Raw genomic sequence first — 22494 nt, 5'->3', positions numbered from 1 at the left:
GAAACAAATGTGGCAGTTATGCTAGTTTCTGTTTCAGGCTCCATGTTCAGGTCTGAACCGAAGCGTGCATCCAAACTTCAAACCTAAATCTTAAAGGGGATTTAACACACCGAGAGACATGCCTACCTTCTTCCCAAGAGCATGGGTGGAATCCCAACTCTCCGAATTTCCATGGTCTGACAAGAGCAGAAGCACCTCTGTTTTATTTGAATTAAGTGTCATCTTGTTTGCTCTTATCTAGTCTATGGCTAAAATCAGACATTGATTTATAACTAATTCAGTGTCCTTGGATTAAGTAGAAAGGAAAGATGGATTGGAGCATATAACATATTTATGGAGAGGGTGTCAAGAACCAGGAACATATATACATATGTGGTGGCAATGTAAATATGTAAATAATTTTTGGGAGAAAGTATTTAGAGAAATAGAAGATATAATGAATATGAAAATTGAGAAAAGTCCTAGTATAGCCTTATTATCATTATATAATAACAAGCAATTGAAAAAGGAGGATAAAGAAGCGATAACAAATTTATTAACAATAGCAAGACTGCTCATAGCAAGGAACTGGAAAAAAGAAATGAATATACAAATAGAGGAGTGGTACAAGGAAGCATGGAAATTAGCAATAAATGACAAGCTGACATGTATATTAAAGGTTAAAAAGGGTATATGGAAACAAAGCGACTTTGATGCTGTATGGGGAAAATTTGTTGTAAATGGTTTAAAAAATAAAGAAGGAAAGTTACCGTCACAAGAAGAAATGAGATTTTGGACAGATGACATGTAAAAGTTGTGGCTTGAGATGGGGGGAGGGGAGCACAGTGGTGGGAAAAAAGGGGGGGAAATGCTTAAGCAGAATAATAAGATTATATGTTAAAGAGTGTGTTGAATAATATGTAACTTCAATAACAAATGTATAACAAATGTAGTAATAATGATAAAACAATAAAAATTACAAAAAAACCATATTTATGGGACCAAATCACAAAAGAACTAAGATATTTTTTCCAGCAGTTTCATATATATACTAAATTTCATGAAAGTCAAGATTTCAGACATCTTGCAGGCCAGGGAGCATGGAAATTTCCCAACACCATCTTCTGTGTTCAACACATCAGCAAAGAGAAGAACTTTCCATTTCTCAGAGGTTTCCCCAGAACACCTTGGTATTGAATGTCCCAGGTAATCTAGTCAAACCAACAAATGCATGCTCTTTGTTCAGTTTCTGGCATACATAGAATGTATGTTAAGAAGACCAAAGCTTGAAGCCAGATTGAAATGAGCCTGTCTCCTCCAGGAATTCCTAGAGTCAAGGCACCACACCATAACTTGAATACCTTCCCTAATAATGAAGACTGGATAGAAATTAGCCAATGCAGTAGGGTTCAGAGAGGGCTTTTTTAAGGACTTCCACGGGGGATGGGGGCGTAGAGCAGGGAAATGTCTTCTTTACACGACATTTCATGGGGTTCCATCTTTAAACAAAGATAGAGAATTTGCTCACCCCCATCACATTGAATTGCCTCGTCCCCTTTCTAGCTCAACCATTTCAAGGATACCAGCACACTTTTTAAAAGAGGAATCTTTTTGAAACACCACTTTCCATAGGCTTGTTCCCCTTAAACCCCTACACTAAAGAAGATATGCACACTGTTAAAAACCCACACCATCTTTAAACCACTAATGGAAACTGAGCATTAGCAGACCACCCGCATGAACACCCACACTAAAACACCACAAAATAATTTGACAAATCCAATCCATTAAAAAGAAAAATACCCGTTTTTAAGCACTTCTATGCCCAGGAAAAGGAGTAGAGTAGATTTTTGCCTGTCTTTGAAATCCTCCTGTTTCTACACACTACGGAGATGGAGTTCCACGAGCAACCACTGGAAGCAGTCCTGTGTTTTTGATCTATTCCTTGGGAATCCGTCACTGAAGTGTGTAAAAGGGGAGAGAAATGGAGGAAAGTTTCCATATGATGAGGTCCTTTGGTAACAATCTTGCCATTGCTTCTTTTAGGCATGCTGGAATCATGTTTTACTGCAAAGAAATGTTTACTTAATTTTTGCCTGTTTGACCAATCTTCCCTGGCTAAACTTTTATGTGTAAGGAGGAGCAATAGTGAAGCACACCCCGTGCAAGTGTTGAACCTCCTGTCCATGGCTATACTAAAATTCAGGTGAAATATAGTTATGAATGACATGTACATGTTCTAAAACATACAACGATTCCATAATATAAAGACAGAATAGCTGCAGTGTTTTTGATTGATAGCACCAGGATCCCTAAATAGTTCACCTAAATTAAATAACTGTCCTCTAGAACTATAATATTAGAAACAAATTCTCCAGATGCTTGGTTTCAAAAATGGTTTTCCATCAAATATATTCCTATTTTTATTATTGTTTGTAACAAAATTATTATTGTATAAAATATATCTTAACAGCAAAACTGTTTGATAACTTCTATTTGATTAATAGAGAAAACATGTATTTGTGTAGCTTTGAAATATTGTGAAACAGCACCAACAGATCTGTGCATGCTTGTTAAAACACTTAACATTCGAAGGAGTGTGGTTTATTTAAAAAAGCTCAGAGGATTAAAAGATCTAATTTTAGAGGGATTTTGCATACATCATGGATTATGTTGTTAAATAATTGCACAGTAGTAGTTCTCCCAAATTGTACAATGGCTTAGAGAGCCATAAGATGCCATAGTTGGTGTAATGCATTGGTAATTAAGAGGGTGTGAGGTTAAGCTTCATTAACTGTTGTGGGATTGTGCCTTTGGTTTTATTATGCCCTAGAGAACACAGGAAGAGGGAGAGGTCAAGCAATTAGAACTTGGTTTTGTTTAGTGCATTTACTGAGGAAGAAGACAGAACAATGTAGCAATTGATACAAGAAGCACAAATTCCTAACAGATATGAGAAATATGGTTTCTGATGTAAAAATGAAAGATTTATTGCATACGATGGGAAGTATTATCTTCCTGTGATTCAGGATTGTGAAAGTAAATGCTATTCTAACTAAAGCAACCCTTGGTTCGTTTTTTTTCTTGGTTTTCATGAAAACCGCAGAGGCAAAGACAATATTTTATTTAAAATATTAAATTCAAAGAGTATGATCCTTACTTTCTTGTTCAGGTGCGAAAGAAATGCCCATGGAACACATAGTCTTTTTCCTTTCTCCTACTTACAGTACATGAATGAGCCTTCATTCAGAACCATGAACAATTATTATGGGGAATAAAACATCACTCTATACCTTTCCTATTATCATAGTTCTGTAAGCACATGAGAGATATGCATATACTTCTCATTCTACATGCACCTGGGAATGAGGAGGAGGGAGAAACATGACTCTGGCTCTTTGTGAGTCCTAGTGTGTGCAGGGACTATGATCATGCATCTAAGAACTGTACCATCTCATGTCTTTAAAATCTAATTGGATAGTCGAGACTACCATCAAATTGCCAAGTTAATTTAAGTAATAATGATGATGATGATGATGATGATGATAATTCAATTTCTTGCCCGCCTCTCCTCGCGGCTCAAGGCGGGTTACAGCATTACAAAAACATAAACTTTTAAACGCTCCGTAAGATGCATATATTAACACATACCTTCATAACATATGTATCAAAATACACAAAACAAAAACCAGACATACAGTGGAGTTTAAAATTCACCATTAAAACTGTCTGGGTAGGCATGCCAGAAGAGCTAGGTCTTCACTTGTATCTTAAATTCTGACAGCTCCTCCAGTTTTCAGAGCTCTACTGGCAGGTCAATCCACAGTCGTGGAGCGGCCGATAAAAACGTCCTCTGGATGGTGATTAATAGTTGGGTTTTGGCTAGTTGGAGTAACTGCCCCCAAGAGGACTGGAGTGTGTGGGGCAGATTGTATGGGAGAAGGCGATCCTTTTGGGAACCTGGACCCAAACTATGTAGGGCTTTAAAGGTCAAAACCAACACCTTGTACTGTGCCCGGAAACTCATTGGTAGGCAGTGGAGTTTAGCATACATTAAATATGTTCCCATAACCAGTCTGGCTGCCTTATTTTGAACCAACTGGAGTTTCCGAACTTGATACAAGGGTAGCCCAATGTAAAGATGTATGTAATATTTAAATTTATTGTTTTACTCTTGCAACCTGCATCAGGGAAAGTGTTTGCTTCTACTATTCAATTGTCAGGAATACATAGAGAGATTTAGGTTTGTTGGTGTTATTTTTCCTTTCCTTTTATTTTCCTTACTTTATGTCCAGCCCTTCCCCAAAGGAACTAATGGTGGCATACCTGTTTCCTGAACTCTCCTTATATTTATGCTTAAATGTCTTGTGAAGTTTGTTAAACTGACAGATGGTGATTAGCCCAAGGTCATTCTGTGAGCTTCATGGCTGAATGACCATTCCTAGTTTGACGCTAGACACTACACCAAGCTGGCATACGTATTTGAACAACGAATTCCAGAACTCACATATATGCATAGATTCCTTGTTTTTAATGCCATCTCAAGAATGAGCTACAGATATGTTTGATTATCAAACCTTTTTAAGCAATAGCAGTTTATTTTTTAAAGATTGTCATTCATGTTTCCTCTCTATGGTCATCAACATAAGCTAGTTACATGAAAATACTAATGTCATCGGGATATACAATGCTGACTTCATTGGTTTTTATAGTTTGCTCATGTACCTCTGTCTGCCCATTCCATATAATCTGTGGTTGATTGTGGGGTCTGTCAGGGTACTGATGGATGTTTAAGGATGGTCATTTAATGTGCATATCAAGTGTCATCCTGTAAGGTAACTGTCTTCAGTCTGGAATGTATCTGTGAGCACAAATCAAATAATCATCAGCATTGCTTCTGTGTGATGGCAGGAAAGGGCCTCAGGGAATTCAAGGAAATACTGCTAATAGGAACAAGGAAGGAATGCTATATAAGGAAAGACTGTGAAAAAAAACAACAACAAAGTATTACTTGTGGCTGATAGCCATACAATTTCAGGATCTCTGCTCACCTTTGCCACAGTGTGACAGAGAGGATGGACATGCCAGGTGTGACCTCCATTGTGTGAGAGAAGATAAAACAATTGAGTGATTTTGGGAGCTAAATGAATGGCGACATGGGATTTATAATAATGTTAATCTCTTCCAGAACAATGAGCTCTGGGTACCCTGAATTGTTTTGTGTACGCCATACTGTTATTTTTACTTTACTATTGGTATTTCAGTTGTTATTGAGAACATGAAGTAGTTTTGCTGATTACACCACCTGGGAAACTTAATTTAAAACAGATTAATGCTTTTAAGTAATAATACTATAATTAGATTATTAGGAAATAATAAAACAGCTATTAGGAAATAGTTAAAATAAAAAGAGAAGTTGATGTTTAGAGTTCTGTTTGCCTGTTCTTCCACATTAAAGCGTATAAAGGTGGAGCAGCAAATAAGAGATTTTATTTTCAAAAATATTTTTGTGGAATTTTGTTACAAAAAGAGGAAAGGAATAATGCATTGCTGCTTACCAGTAATGTCTGGAATTTGAGAATCATCTTTCCTTTCTGCCATCTTTTCATTGTGAAACTGCCTTAGCATGGTAATTTGTTTGTTGACTGAGCAGTTTTCATAGACCATCACTATGAACAGCATAGAGTTCTGATGGTGAAAGCAGTGATCAGACTCTTATCTAATATTAATGTAGCAAAATTCAGGCTGAAAGCAAGTTTGATCAGTGTCACCACAGCACGGGGGGGGGGGGACACTTTAGCACATTTATTCTTTAGTAAACTGCCATTTGTCTCTCATTGATTCTTCTGTCTCTTCATTAAATCTGAAACATACATACATACATATGTTTCCCTTGGTTACAATGTTGAATTTTAGTCTGAGATAAGTGGTGACTGAACTTCAATAGAAGCACTTCCTTGTGCACATGTTTTGGGGTTTTTTGGTTATAATAATTCCTGTACTCAAGTCTGCTCGGATTCGAACCTGTGACCTTTCAGTAAGCAAGTTCAACAGCCCCACCGGGGGCTCCATATTCTACATTCTAAATTGTATGTTTTCACTCTATGTAGAGAATCCTATTTCAGCTATTCAGACCTGGGACCAAACCGGCTTTGATCTATTCAGACTCAATCTAATCCTAGATCACCAGCTTCTTTGAGTCAGGATGGAAAAAAAATTAACAATCATATTTCATAATGATAGTGAAATGGCTGCTTACTTGAAGAGCTATTATAGGCAGTCCACAAGTTATGAACAAGTTAGGTTCTCTAGGTTTGTTCTTAAGTTTAATTCATATGTAAGTCAGAACAGATGCATTTTAAAGTGTAACTTCAGACAATATACTGTGTGTGTGTGTGCGTGTGTGCGTGCATGTAGGCATGTTGGATAGCATAGGGAAGGGCTAACACCCCTGTGGTGTTTGTTTTGCTCTCTGTGACCTGTTCAAAAGATTTCACCTCACTTTCTGTCCCTGTGATAATTGGATTTTGAAAAATGTGTCCTTTTGTGTAAACAAGGATTGGTGATAAAGCTTCACTTGAGACACCTTTTTCCTGTAATGTTTCAGGAGTAAATTTCCTTCCTAGAGGTAGATTTCTCTCACTTCCTGTTGTCTCATCCCCATCTGTAACTATGAGTAGTTTGTAAGCCAGATGTTTGTAACTCAGCAACTCCTTATACCTATCCTCCTTAAGGGATTTGTTGTTCTGATATAGTTTGGAAGCCTTCATCTTCCATGGTCTCATACCTTCCCTACCATATATCTTTCCTTATCATTTGCCTAAGACTCTTCTCAGTGAGAGAAGAGTCAGGGTTGCTGTCAGGGAATTCAGCACTCTATGCGCTGGTCTTACTGGTCTCAGCATGGTTTCTGAGACTTGCATGCCTCTATCTTGAACAAGATCATTTCTAGTTAGTTCTTAGTATTGAACCTGATGCTTTAGCATTTTACTTGTGCTTATTTGCTGCCCACAGCAACCATGGGATCCTTGGAGTGGTCCTAGACATACCCTGGCTTTTCTGTTGTGACTTGGGCCCCTTCTACACAGCTGTATAAAATCCAAATTATCTGCTTTGAACTAGATTATCTGGCAATGTAGACACAAATAATCCAGTTCAAGGTAAATAATGTGGATTATCTGCATTGATATTCTGGATTATACGGCAGTGTATAAGGGACTTTAGACTGCTTGCCTTTCATTTCAGGCGCTGTCTTTGCAATGGTGCTGCTGCTGCTATTCCTGCCACTTGCCTATCTTTGATGTTTAGCTCAAATAAGCCTCTTGACGATAGAAACTGATTTTTCTCTCTACCGCCATGCTCAACACTTACAGGTTTTACTGGGAGTGAAGCAGGCTTATCCCATTACCACCAGAACTGGTGACCCTTACAGGTTTTACTGAGGGTTAAGACCAGTCTGATCCTTAAAGCTTTATGGCCTTTAGGGAGATCTTGTCGATTTGCATTACTGCTGCAGAAATCCCTCATGATAAACTACTGATCAGGAGTAATTGTAATAGTATTTCTTAAAATGCTAACTTACATATATTTAATTGATGGGAACATTAAATGGAAATTTGATTTGAATATTTGCTTTGTTCCACAATATGAATGTGCAATATAATGCATGTACTTTGTGAAGATAATAAATGTGCTTGCTGGCAGACCACATGAATACAAAACTGAACACAGACAGAAGAGGAATGTGTTTGGTTTTTGTTTTTTTTTTTTGGTTTTTTTTTTTTAAAGAATCACAATGATAAGTTTATAGCAGGACAACTCCGGCTACATAATTGTGACCCTTTGTGTCTTTGGCAACCTTGATTCACTACTTTGTTTTTGTCTCACACAGGCCATAATTAATATCCATATTGTCAAATCTCATTTCTCATGACAGTTGAAGTGTCTATCCTCAGCATCTATTGGCCTATCACCTTTGTCCAATCTTCTTTTGCCATCAAAAGTGTTTATAAGTAATGAAGGCTTCATAGAAGTGGACCATACAGAAATAATAATAGAACAGCTTGTTTCTTCCAATTTGTAAAACAATGGGGATACACTACTGTGTGTCACAAATTCTTCTTTATCAAGTTGGCTTTTAAGAATATGAAATACACTTCTTATGTATACATACTGATGTAGTCTGTTTTAGCATTTAAACATACAAAGGAATCCAGTGGCACCTAACTTTCTAGTATATGCTTTCACTGACTACATGCCACTTTATGAGATGGGCATTCCAAGAAAGTTTATGCTAGAAATGTCTTTTTCTAGTTAGACTGATGTTTATTTTCATATTAGGGGGAAAACAGATATTGTAGAATATTTTTGTTAGAGGTTGGACAAAGTTTGTCACAATAATGAATTATCTTGTCCCTTTTGTCAGTCAATAATAGAGACTACTCTCAGATCAGTTTTTAAATCAGTTTCACTTGTTGCTGCCTGATATAGTTGGCCAGCCACTTGAACCCATCTGATAGATCTTCTTGGTAATAAGGAGTTACTAATACCTCACTATCCTGGGAAGGGGTCTGTCACTTTAGAAAAGCAATAATATACCCTCAATTGTATAGGAACTCCTTGAACCTAGAGCAGTGACTTCGAAATTTTTGTTCTCTGGATGTTTTGGACTTCAGCTCCAAGAAGCTTCAGCTGCCTTAGTCAATGATCAGATATTTGGGAAGCTGAAGTCCAAAGCATCTGGAAGACCAGAGTTTTGGAAGCACTGACCTATAAGTTCCCTAATGTTTCCTTTTGGGACAGGGCATTCAAGCAAATGGTGGCTAGGCAATTTTAAATGTTCTTGGAGGAGACAGATTATTTGGGCCCATTTTAATCTGGTTTCTGGAAAATGAAGGCAAAACAGAATAGGAAGTTTAAATGTTAGTTTAAAATTTTCTGTTTGTCAGGCATGTTGATAGTGCATGCACTGTTTAAAGTTTAATGCAAACACCATTCTGTTTTTACATTAAAAAACATGCCAGGCAACAAAGTGTTTTAAACCAAAATAATTATGTAGATGGGGAGGGAGTGCCTTTGAGCTCTTTGAGGTGATAATATAGCTGCTTCTTGCAGCTGGTATGGGGATAGAAGCTATCTTAAGATAACCTTGTGCTTTTTTTCTTTTGGCAGAGGTTAGATTTGAATTTGAGACTTTTTGATTCACAGATCAGTCTTTTAGCTGTTATAACACACCAGTTCTCTTTTAGCCTATGTTTGGGACCTTGAGTCGTGATCCCGCTCTGCTTCTGGGTCACTGCATCAAAATCAAGATTGGGTGTCTTGCAAAGGTACATTCTAGCATGCTAATTGCACTTTGGCAACTCATGCCTTAGAAATAGGATGCTAGATCTATTAAGACAGGCTGCTAGGCATTCAGAAAACATGCAGCACATTATCTCACACACATAATAGACAGGGATGCCTATTAGCACAACACTTGATCAGCTGCAGAGTATCTGCAAGTTTTTCATCTGATTACCAAGATAGCACCTAATAGGTAGAATGTCTGTGTAGCAGTGCAAAACAAAAAGCAACCAACCCCTTTCAAGTATGTACAGATGTTTTATACTGTATCTGAATAAACTCCTTTGATTTTTACAAAACAGATATGCCTCCTTTAAAATCTATGCTTCCTGAAACTATCCATATATAACATTCAACAGGTATTAGAGAAGAACTTGTAATCTTTATTTGCCTGAAAATATAGTCCAGGATATGTTTGTGTCTTATTTTGTCCTTTGACCATGTGCCATGTAATTTCATTTTAAGATATTATATCAGATGATATTTAAAAAATACTGGCTCAAAAGTAGGATTTTAGTTCTGAAAGAACTTCCTGATATATAGGAAACTACTGCATTACAGTTTTCAAAAACTAGTTGCTCTTCAATTTAAAAAAAAAATTCTATTGAATAGTGAAATTCAAAATTAACATTTCCATATCATATGCAGTGATCTCTGAATGTCAAAATGTTTATGGCATTAATGTCAAATTGTTTCAGCACCGCTGATATTAATGAAGTACCCTTTTTTTTTGCTTCTGCTTTGAACTCTCTTAAAAAGTAGTCCAGCATTGGCATTATTTTAGTCCTTGTGAATCAGATACAGCTTTCATTCCAGAACAGGTGATAAAGGAGGGATGTCTGCAATTTGTGATCATTTCATTTGTATGTTTAATGGCAGGCATAGAGTACAGATGGTTTTGCATGATTGCATGTGGCAATAAATACGCTTTAGCTCAGAATTATTTTTTATTCTCTCTGACTTTGGGGAAAGGAAAGGAGCACCACCAGACCAGGCCTTAGTGGGAAATGATGCTGCAAGAGGTGGGGCTAAATTTATAATCCTGGACAGGCCTTGCCTACTAGCAATAGGCAGAGCTGTGGCAGACCTTGTCCCTGTACTCTCCATACCACACCCTCTCCCCAAAAGCTTTGATTTCTCTCAATCCCCCCCTTCCTGTATCTTTAGAGGTGAAAGCAGACTGTTTAATTCCCCCTTTGGATTCTTGGAACAATCCTGACAGGCTTTTGTGGCAACATTTTGCATTTAAAAATATATTGATGCAATTCACTTTGAATAAGATGACAAAGGAACCCAAACAAGGCAATGTATCTGTTGGGCATAGAAGTATAACATGAGTGTGAATATTCCTGGTCTATATCCTTAACACATGACTGTTAACACTGCAATCCAGAACTCATTTGTTTGAGAGTTAGTCTCAGTGAAATCAGTAGAAATTATTTTTTGACTAAGGGCTCATAATGCAGTTTGAAACTAACTTCAGACTGCAGGAGCTAGATAACACATTCCACTAAAGCACTCTGCAGCACAGGTTAAAGAGCGTAAATTACATCAAGCAAGCCCCACATGTAAATAACACCACACAGTGAAATCGGCTCTGCAGAATGTGAACATATTTTAGACACTTTCCTGTGCTGAGATGTTTTGTAAAATTTGGAATGTGGGGCAGGGGGCTGCCAAAAAATGTCCCAGGGTGATAGATGAGTAGCAGAAGTGAACTGATCTCCTACAATGGGTAATTGATTACCTCCACCACTGTCATTTTCCCTTCTTGTTTCCTCCTATGCCTCCAGAATGTATGTGCACATCAAACCCAGAAATTTGGAGGGGGGAAGTTGTTTATCAAGCCAGAGGAACTCTGCTTGGTGTCCTATTGGGCTTGACACTCTTTATCAGATTTGCAAACTTGTTACAAAACTGGGGTATATCAACATTTCAGAAGATTTGAATAAAATTTAAAATGAGTGATACAATAGATAAAAGTTGAAAGACACAAAGATCTGTAAAGAGGCAATAATTAGGAACAAAATCTGATTTAGCAGATGTACACATGTAAAGGTTCTTGGGACTACAGCTAATCACAAGTTGAACACAAGTCCATAGCATAATATAGCAGCAAAACAATGTAATGTGATTTTAGAGTTTAATAGAGTTTAATAGCAGAATCATGGTTCTCAGATTGTGAGGACTAATAATTTAATTTCAAGCTGCAGCAGTCACTTGTCATCCAAAGAACTGCTTCAGATTTTGGTAGCTGCACTTCAATTATGCTTTCCACACTTTTAAGAAGAAAACAGACAAACCGGATCAGTTTCAGAAGAGATCCACAAAGATGGCCAGAGAAATCTGAAAATGTTGTGTGGAAAATGGAAGGAACTGGGTGTGTTTGTCTGGAAAATAGAAAAGTGTGTGGGGTTGGAGGAGACATCATACATTACATGCATAATACATAATATGAGACACATAGTTATTTAGGGCACAAGTACACTAACCACATAGGTCCCTTTTTGAATGTTGGAAAACATTGATCTGTTTCTAGTTTTATCCCATTTCACTTCAAGTTTTTTCAAATATAGAAGTTCTAAGTTGTATCAGGACATATTTTGGTATCATTGTGTTGGATAGGAATGTATTATTAGTTGTGTCCTACTTAATTTTAATTAATTGTCTTTCCTTGAAGTATTTCATCAAAACAGCTAATAAAAAATGTTGCATTATTTTTATTCAGGACCTTCCATCACCTTTGTTGAATACTACTGTCAATGTAATGGAAGAAGAAGCAGCAAAAGCTGTGACATCTAAGCAAGAATCCCAGGAATCTATGAGAATAGCATGGCGTTACCAGAACATACCAAAACTGGAGGTAAAGTGTATTTCATAGTATTGTCAAGATGTGAACAGATTACATTGTAAATATTTCTTTATTAAAATGTATGTTGAATTGACTACATCATTTAACACAGACAATTGCAAGAGATGGGCAGCTCATTTGAAGGACTATACAGCTTTTAACTTTTTCTTTTAATTCTGTGTAATTTATTAATTATTGTTCTTATGAGATGGGTTTTTATTGCTGAATGTTTGTTTTTATTTATTGTAATTGTCAAGTCTATTGTGTTACTTTTACAGCATTGAATGTTTGCCTTTTATGTTGGGGACCCCCCGAGTCCCCATGGGGACATAGGGCAGGATAGAAATAAAGTTTTTCTTACTTTACTTACTACTTCAAAAATGCTCTTTTTAAGTGGCTCAAAAGGTGGGATCAGTGTTAACTTTTTTGCAGGGCTTTGAACCTTTTTTAAAAAACGGGATGTGAAATGGACCCAAAAGTCTCATGGACCCAAAAGTCTATCCTAGGAGAACTAGAAGAATGACAAAATTGCTCTTCCACCCTAGTCAGTGGGACAAAGACAATTCAAAGTGCTGGCTTTGGCCTATAAAGCCTAAACGGTTCCAGCCCTGTCTTTCTCTCCAAACGTATCTCTCCTTACGAACCATCTAGGAATTTAAGATCTTCTGGGGAGGCCCTGCTCTCGGTCCTGCCAACTTCACAGGTTTGGCTGGCAGGGACGAGAGACAGGGCCTTCTCAGCGGTAGCCCCTCTGCTGTAGAATGCTCTCCCCATCATCCTCCACTCTCTTAACGTTTCGTAAAAGAGTCAAAACCTAGCTATTTGAGCAGGCTTTCCCAAATGCAGTGTAGCAGATAAACTCTGATCTCAGAATGGCTGGGCAACACAACTGGATAATGATTTGGTAATGAAATGTGGAGGATTTATTGTTTTATGATGTTTTTATTGATGTTATTATGTAGTGAATTTTTATCTATGTTTAAATGTTTTAGCTATTTTTATATAGTTAAGGGCATCGAATTGTGCCGTTCTGTAAACCGCCATGAGTAGCCCCCGGACTGAGAATGGCGATATAGAAACATAGTAAATAAATAAAATTTTAGGCACAAACAAAAGTTTTATTAGAGGACCTGGAAGCCTGCAATTTCCTACTGCCAATTTAGCATGAATTCTAAAAAGTATGGGATTACATTAGTCCATGTGTTACCATTATAATGTTAACTTAAGAATGACAAAGTGCTTCATCAGTTTGAAAGGAAATGATCCAGTGAGACAGTTTTGGGAAAGAGTAGTCAACTGTAGGATTAGTTAAAACTGCTCTTTTGTTTTTCTTTCTCCTCAGAAATAGTATCTCACTCCTGCATTCATGTTTCATTAGTTCATATAGCTTTGGGAATGCCCATTTGCCAAGGTAACATGTCGTCCCACCTTAAGTAGGTCATACTGTCGTCAGTAATAAGAATAGTAAATATTAAAATATAATTGTTTCAGCCTTGGAGCTATAATATTCATTGCACATGTTTTCAAGAAGCATCCATTATATCTATACCAAACTGCTTTCTAAATTTGTCTGAACGTAGACATGTTTGTATAGGTTGAATGAATAGTACTTAGTGGATCCCTCTAGTGAAGGCATAGAATTGAATCAGGCTGTTGAGTTGCTTATTCATGTGCATAATAAGTAAAGTAAGCACTTGAGATTATATCAGCTTCACTGTCACTGTAAACTAATCATTATGAAGACATAAGAAATAAGCCCAGTGGTCAATTTTCCAGAATTTACAATTCTTAGGATTTTATGAGTTATATTTCTCCTTAGGCTAGCTATTATCTTGCCTAGAATAGTGGTGTGGTCAGTTCCCTGAAATTAAATAAAATATTTTGGAGTACACAGTCCTACAAATACATGGTTATACATTCAGATGTAAGCATAGCCAACTGCACAGTAAGTTCAGCTTTATACTAAAGAATATAATTGGAATATGACAAAATGATTTTACAGGGCTTGGCATGTTTGGTTTTCTGCGTAATTGCACAGACATGGCCATGTATTTGTATCAGAGGGAAAATGTATATATGTTGACATGCCAAATCAAAAACCCTCAGGTTGATCATGTAACCTCATCAATTTTATTAATTTGAAGCTTGACATGCCAAGCTGAACTATCAAAATATTCTTTATTAGTTACATGAAATTACCACATACGTATCCATAAATGTGACGAAATACAGATATTAACTTCAATAGAAAACTGATATTGTTGTGAAGTAATAAATTTTTAGTTTGCTCCAATTTAACTTTAAACTTATACAAATATACAAATGAAAATGAAAATTGATTTAAGATGCAATCGATTTAAAATAGAAGCTTGTAAAGCAAAAGCCCAGTCTCAGAGATGGTGCCCAGTATTTGAAGTTACTGGTAGAAACTACAAAGTAAAATTAACTACATGTTATCATTGCAGACATTCAGACTACTATCATAATTTTTTGATAATGAGTAATTGTTATGGAGAAAATCTCCCGATGCAGATAAAATCCTGATATTTGCTGTGCTTCTCTTCTACATGCCAAAGCAATAGCTGGTCTTAAATGCTCCCTTGCCATTTTTCTCTTTGAATGCATCTTTTCATGAACCCTTTTTCTCAATACCAAGTTGTCTTGTTTCTGATTAATGAGGTTTTCGTTATAGGAGTCCATGTTAAAATATGTGCTAAAGATAAGTAATTATATTACATTCTGTCTCTCACCCTTCGTTCTTCTATCAAATCTCCTTACCTGATCTTTGAATAAAATAATTTGGTCCAGCTTAGTACTGTGCCTAATTTGGGGGCAGGAATGTAGCCAGGGGGGGGCTTGAGGGGCTTCAGCCCCCGCCCCCCCGAAATTCTCATGGTGGTTCGCGAAAAGGCCTTACTGGTGCATTATTTAAACTGTTATGTTTATTCATATCATGATCTGATCACCATACTCAATATATCCCATATGCATGGGGGTATTGGGGTAATGATACAAAAGGTTTTCTAGGCTAGACCCTCTTTCACTCAGACTCAGCCCCCCCCGAAACTCAGCCCCCCCGAACCCCCCCTGAAATTTTTTTAGCCCCCCCCCCCCCCCTGCGAAATGAAATCCTGGCTACGGGCCTGTTTGGGGGGAGGGGGATGAGTAAAGATATTGCTGGAAAAAAGAGATATCCACAATAATTTCATCCTTCCTGCTCTTCTGGAATATGCAAAGGTCTAGGAAGGATCCCTGGGTTGTAGTTTGGTGATCCTAGTGTTATAGTATATAATTTAAGATTCAGTTTCTAAATGCTTGGAAAATTAAGCAATTTTTCAATGATTGACTGATCATGTGAAATTCAACCCATATCTCTTACATATTGCTTAGCTTGTGACAATCAGGTCAAGTAATGTGTGGTTTTCATTTACTTCTTTCTTTCTTTGTTTCTTATATACTCTCTGTTTTTAATGAATGAACGGTTTGTATTCTGAGGGTAATATATAAACTGTCACAGCATGAAATCAATTTTCTGCCTTGATTCATCCAAAACACGAGAATTTTTAGCACATTAGTATTGCAATTAGAAACATTAAGAACAGACGGTGGCAAAAGGCACACTCTGCTCCATGACAATTTAATTTATTTCTCCTTGTGCAGGCTAGCTTGTAGAAACCCAAGGAAAAACTTGAAGCCCCATTCTGCCAATAAATTTATCATTCCATACTTAAGAAAAATGTGTTTCCTCCTTCCTTTTGCTCTGTCTCTGTGGTCATGCTGCTGCTAAGACAGATTGTTCATGCTTACTTGCTTCAGGTGGGCTTTTTGCAAGCTTCCCCACTAGGCCTGGGAATGTGGTACATTGAGGTCTATTCACAGGCTTCTGACATAGCCAGGCTTTTATTGCCTGGTGTTTTATTGCTGCCAAATCCTAGTCCTCCACCCAGTTTGTAGGCACTGTGCTCATTCTTTAGAATCAAGAAAGGTTATCACCTACCTTAATCCATGCAACTGTGTGGATTAGGGACACCACTGTTCCCCAGGATTCTCAAAGAGGATCCTGGAAACTTCTTGTTTCTTCTTTTTTGCTGTCTTTACTAAACTCTCTAGGGCCTCAGTGAGGATTTGCATCTGAAATGGGCAACCTGGAGCTTTTCTCAATGAAGACATCAGATCAAAGTTCAGTTAGTCAAGGCCTTTCTAAAACATTGAGGGGGCTTGGACTTACACAATAAAAAGATGAGCTTTGGCAGAGATTGCAGTAAAAACATTCTGATCAGTAATCCGGATAAAGGATAGATTATAGGGCAAAGAACAGCTCTTGTTTAAATTGCTTTAAGAACCCCAGATCTAAATAATGTGAAACTTTGAATTTATTTTTAAGCAGTGCACATATTTGGTAAGATGGTAAGGTTTTTCCCTGTGCTATTATAACCATTTAATATCTAGCAATTAGAATAAAAGTTCAGATCATTAATTTATAATAATTACCATTTGTTATCTTTTTGTGGTACAACATAATACATTAAATATTTTGAAGCATTTTATTATATTTATTTTTTATGATGGTTTGTATTAGCATTATTGAAGTGGATCCTATTTTCTCTGCTTACTAAAAGATTCACATTGGCAGTAGTTACTTTCTTTAAAATAATTTGTGCGTCGTCGAAGAATCAGTAATTTTATATTTAGTTATTAAAATATGGCAGATATAACATGATAATTTATAACATGTACACATTCACTTGGCATTCAGTATAGTTCTTTTATGTATGAATGACCACCCACAAGTAGAAGAGTGTGAAATATAGACATCTATGAGAAAACAAAGACTTGACAGTAAACAAAATATTTTTTTCTTTTTTCTTGAAAAGGACAAGTGCAGACTTTTCTGATGCAATATTTATTTATTTTTTAAAGATAAAAAGATATTGTCTTCCTATAATACCAAAATTTGTTTCACAGTTATGCTGGTTATTATTTTGGGTTCAGTGAGAAAGTAGGCATTTGTGGGAGTGTATCCTCACTCATTAATTGGTTCCTTTGGTTTGTTTTGAGTTTGGGTCAAGTGCAATTAATTATAGTTCTGAAAAAATAACTAATATGTAAAAACATACTTTTGTATTAGATAGCTGTCTCATTTTCAACAGTTTTAAAGAGCAAAATCCATTTATATTAGATAAGAGATACCATTAGAAAATGAATTTCAAGGTAAAGAGTCCAGCTTAAAGGTGTTTCCTGATGGAACTTCAGGTAGCAGATGCTGCTAGGGAAACATTTGTTTGGTTTAGGCTTGCATGTTTATGGTACTTTATTTAAAAATAAGTAACAGTAATATTGTTTATTTCAACATATGTGGAATTTTCTGTGACTGTGTAAAACCATTTGAAACTATTAGTGCTAGTACACATAAGGCTTTCAATGCAGTTATCCATAAAGGCTGCATAGTTTGAGTTCCCACATACTGAGAGTGTGCATTGTGTTGAGCTTCTATATAAATTATGGCTGCTAAGTCTAGCAAAAACCACCTGGGCTTGTTCCAAGTAGCCCTCATAACATGTAGAATGATTGTAATGCAAAGCCATAAGAGTTATGAATGTAATATTTACAGAAATTAGTTTGACATCAACCTGCTCAGGATCACCTAGGCATACTGCATCAGAATTCTGGCTCATCCCTGAGTTAGGGCCTGTCACGACAAATTGGCCAATTTCTAACTGTAACCAGTATCAGCTGTTTTGATGCTGCCCTGTCTTCTCCAGGCTGAGGTGGCCCAGAGACACAAGACTGCAGTTCCTTCTCATTCCCTCACACCATGTCACAGCTTTCGTAACCACAACACCCACACCTATCTTTTTATGAGCTCTCTGGCTGCTGCCAACCAGAACACAACCTCACTAAGGAGGCTGGATAGAGGGAGGGGGATTCCCCCCTTCACCTCCCCACCACCTTAGATAGCAGCACTCTAGCTGATGGCAGCCAGAGAGCAAGATAGGTGGGAGTAGGGAGGTCCCGTAGGGTGGCTTCCCAGCAGCACAGAACTGGTTTGACATGCCTGGGCCATTGAAACTCCTCAACACCTCTGAGTTGGTTCAAGGAATCCCAAGCAGACTTCCAAGCAGGGCTGATCCAGCATCCAGGACATCCTCCTCACCCATTTTTAATTTTTTTTGGTCAGTGTAGAACCACCCTTGATGTGTGTTATCAATTCAGGAATGTAATGAAGATCTTATCTTATTAAAACCATACAAGCTATCGTATTTTGCCTCTTTTCCTTCTTATATACATACCCAGAAGCATGAAAGCAACGTCCATGTTGTGTGATCCCATCAGAGAGTAATATGAATTAAATAACCTTAACAGTGAGCTCAGCTGAGTAGGCTATTCGCAGTTGATTGGAACCTCTTCATCCTGTCTGCATTACTGCATTTTTCTTTCTTTCTAGACAACACAAACATTACTCTGAGCCCTTCCACTTTCCTTATATCCCAGGATCTGATCCCTGATTATCTGTTTATCCCAGGTTATCTGGCAGTGAGGACTCATATATTCCAGTATAAAGCAGATAATCTGGAATCAGATCCTGGGATATAGGGACAGTGTAGGAGGACCCTCGGAAGCATAGGTTTGAATCAGAATGCTCTCATGCTGCTGGGTGTGTTAAGGAGAAAGATAAAAAAAGAGGTGCAGTCAACTGCACTAGCTTCCAAGTTGTATGAATGCCCCATTCAGTTGTTTGCCACTGATGTTTTAAATGTATACATTGTATTTTATGATAGATAAATTGTACAAATTGAACTATAACTCAGTTGTATGTTTTTATAGGTGACTCAGACGGCATTTTCAAAATTTGGGCACTATTTTGACTTATCAAGAACAATGGCTCCAGAACTAATCCAGAATATAACTTGGAATGGTTTCTCACCTTTTGAAGAAACCAGTTTTTGCCCTGATGAAAAATCATGGTGAGTTTTTAGATCTTTTCACTTCGGTTGATTATACAATAAAAGGGCACACTTTGTGAGCAGATTTCATAAGCATAACATATTAGATTGGACAGGTTAGAATAGTATTTGTCTAGCCTTATGCCTTTGCCTCTATTGCTAGCTTCAGCAATGGATTTTCTCATTGTAATGGTAATTGAAGATATAAACTGAAAGATTTCTGGCATAGTTTCCATAGCCTTGAACTAATAATTTCTCTATTTGCTCACAGAATGCTAATGGATCTTATTTTCCTGTCTAACCCACTATCTCTATTACAGATCTTTTAAAAAATATATAAAGAGATTTTTGGAAGAAAAATGTTTTTATTTATTTGTGTATATGAAATAATGGGGAAAGAGTGAAATAGAAGATGTGCATTGTGACGGTATCTGAATATGCTTGTGTGCTCTGCACATAAACTGCAGATGCCATACAGACTCCCTAGCAGAAGACAGGTTTTTCTCTTACTATAGGGTGTAAACTGTTTTATTTTTCTTGTATAGAATGACAGCAATTCACATATGATTCAAAGAACCTCGTTACTGGGTATTATTCACATGGGAAGTAATGCCAACCTTTTCATGTTTCCCACAGTCGTCCTCTGCTTGATTTTCAGTGATGACTTCCTCCCTTTTCCCTCAAGCTGAGGTTCCATTAACCACAGGAGTGAATTTGTGGGGGTATTATGGGAGAACAAGGAGGAAATTCACCTTTCCCTTACTCTTTCCTACCAAACCTTTTTCAGTTTTAAGCTAACAATGCTAGAACTGATCATGGTACCATTTGATGGAATATTGGGAACTGGTTTTTGGGTAGCATCATTTTTTAATATGTGTTTGTCTTGCCACACTGCTATGTCTATGCTGTGATTGACTTCAAACTTATTACAGATCTGATTCATCTAGTGATGATGGGATTTGTAAAACTCTGATATTAAAAGGGATTTTATCTTGCTTTTGTTTCCTTCCCTCCCTCCAGTTCCTGCTTTTTTATACAAGATTTATTGTCTATTGTTGTTTCTTTGTGGCCCTTTGTGGTTATACATCCACTTCAATATTTGCTTTAAAGACTAAAGAATAATAGAAATAATTACATTACCAAGCTCTTAAAACATATACTGAAAAAAGTATGTTAAGCCTAGTATTTATTCCATATTTTTGAAATATCTTTTAATAATGTTAAAATTAGGTGGATCCAATTCACTACATTGCCAACCTACACTGATAAAATAATGTTAATTATATATACTGCAGTTGTTTAACAGGTCGGTTGAAGGTGGCATTCCGGACTGCACTATGACATGGATCTTATGTGGCAGTAACATCTAGGAGTCAATGTAACAGCATATTTTTGAAAAAAGGAATTCATTTTAAGTAAACTTCATTGCAAAATAGATTGTGAAATGCTACATTTTAAACACCCAATTGACATTTCTAAATTCATCTTCTAATATGCTTAGTGTTTGTTGAATAAGTGTTATCATGCTTCAGAAATTGAAGCAAAATTTAGAAGGTGAATCTGCCCCCAGTGATAATGAATTGTGTATGTTCCGGGTGAACAGATCTTAGTTTTGTTACTAATAATTACTCAGGGTGTTCAAAAGAAAGACATATGTTTGAAACCTCATATATATAGTTTTGCCCGAGATATTTTAAAAAGAGGAATGACCCTGGGATAATTACAAAAACAAATTCTTGCAGGCTAGCCATATTACTCTAATAGTATCTATTCATTTATAAGTCTAGGGATTTTAGTTTAAAAGGTGATTCCCAAAACTTGGGTAGACTTATCCATGGGCCAGTGTAAGTACTGTGTCTTAACACCTATCAAGAAACGTTGAATCGAGTGGCAAAAGACAAAAACCAGAAGAACCTGAAAGAAACGCGGAGCTCCTCTATTCTGTCTGTCATGTCACCACTTTTGTTTTTGTTTAATGTCTGGGCAGGAAAATGGTGGTGGATGTAGTCCTCTGTTGATGCTTTTCTTTCTCCATGGAATGACCCTTAATGTATCCATGGGTCAAATAAACATCCATAATTTTGGCCCCACAATCTGCTCTCGACTTATACATGAATATGTTAGGCACAGGGTATTTCTCCTACAGCAGCATGCAGTGTTTGGATAATGTCAAAAGTAATGTAGACTAGTATCATGTCAAACAGAATCAATTTAACAATCTATGTAAATGTGACAATATTACATAGAGAGCTGTTCAGCTTAATAGATCAAGGAGCAGAAAAAGGATTCATTTATAGAGCCAATATTCTTTGGAACTTTCTCCACTACCATTCATAAGGGCAAGTTAGGTTTCAAAGTTGGCTGCTGCTTCTATTTTAGCAACCGTAGTACCTAAAACAGAAAAAGCCCTATCACAGAGAATAGTTTTCTTCACTGTGCATAAACTGCTTTTTTGGATGACAACCATAATTGTGAGGAAAGGGTAATCATGATTCATCTATAAAAGTATTATTATATCTAATAACTATATTCCTTTATAGCTGCCTTCCATATTTTCTCATTCTAATTCAATACATATATGCAAGAGATTTTAGTCTTAGGGCAGACTGATTGTCCAAGAAAGAATCTGACATTTGGTTTTATCATTTGGTGCCTTGAAGAGCTGAACATTAGGAATAGATAGATGGGTTTAAATGTGCATGGAGCACCGATTTGCTGATAAATCTTGCTAGAACAGCTTAAATTGTCTTTCCTAATGGAATCTACTTCCTGATAATAGGCTTCTTTGTCATACATTTTGATACCCTAGCCTTTGTTAAATGTCTAGCAAAAGTACTGATGGGGAAGTCAGAGACTGTTGTAACCTGCTTCATCAGTAACCAGAGTATGAAACAAAAATGAATGAGATTGTATTGCTGTAAAGTTAAACTGCTTCATAACTAATCTTTTCCAGACCCCTCCCCCCAACCCAGCTTTTCCAAATACAACACATATATCTTTGGCCCATGAAACACAATAAATATTCCTAACGGTGTTATTTATTTGGTACAGTTAAGATCACTGGCATCAATAAATTACTACCTGCAAGCACATATGTGAAATTGCCACCTGCAAGCACACCTGTGAAATTATAGATGGAGGATTAAGCTAGAATATTTGAACTTGCATGTATTTTATGTAGCCTTTTATTTTTCACAAAGTAATAGATGTTACAAATTATACTCAGGTTCATCATTTGTTAAATATATAGGGTTGGATCCAGGTATAAAATGAGAATAGTGGGAGAAGACTTTTCCATCCCCCTTTTCTATGGCTGCTCTTCCAGTCTTCCAAAAATAGTATGCAGAAACAAGCAGAGATACCTTCCATGAACCC

At 36.8% G+C, this 22494-nt stretch overlaps 1 protein-coding gene across 2 annotated transcripts in view; it reads left to right on the top strand.

The window, feature by feature from the left end:
• ELP4 (elongator acetyltransferase complex subunit 4) overlaps window positions 1-22494 on the top strand; it is a 182188-nt gene that overhangs the window by 34935 nt on the left and 124759 nt on the right. The window contains exons 4-6 of one of the 2 annotated variants that reach the window (XM_067462690.1): window positions 9228-9308; window positions 12053-12187; window positions 19001-19140. In XM_067462690.1, coding sequence (XP_067318791.1) covers window positions 9228-9308; window positions 12053-12187; window positions 19001-19140 — 356 coding nt within the window. The remainder of the gene's footprint in view (window positions 1-9227; window positions 9309-12052; window positions 12188-19000; window positions 19141-22494) is intronic. The other variant, XM_060766258.2, reaches the window with a different exon arrangement.

This window comes from Anolis sagrei, chromosome 1 (genome assembly GCF_037176765.1).
Source record: "Anolis sagrei isolate rAnoSag1 chromosome 1, rAnoSag1.mat, whole genome shotgun sequence".
NCBI lineage: Eukaryota > Metazoa > Chordata > Lepidosauria > Squamata > Dactyloidae > Anolis > Anolis sagrei.
Note: the sequence above shows the minus strand (reverse complement) of the source record. Positions and strands in the feature narration are given on the sequence as shown.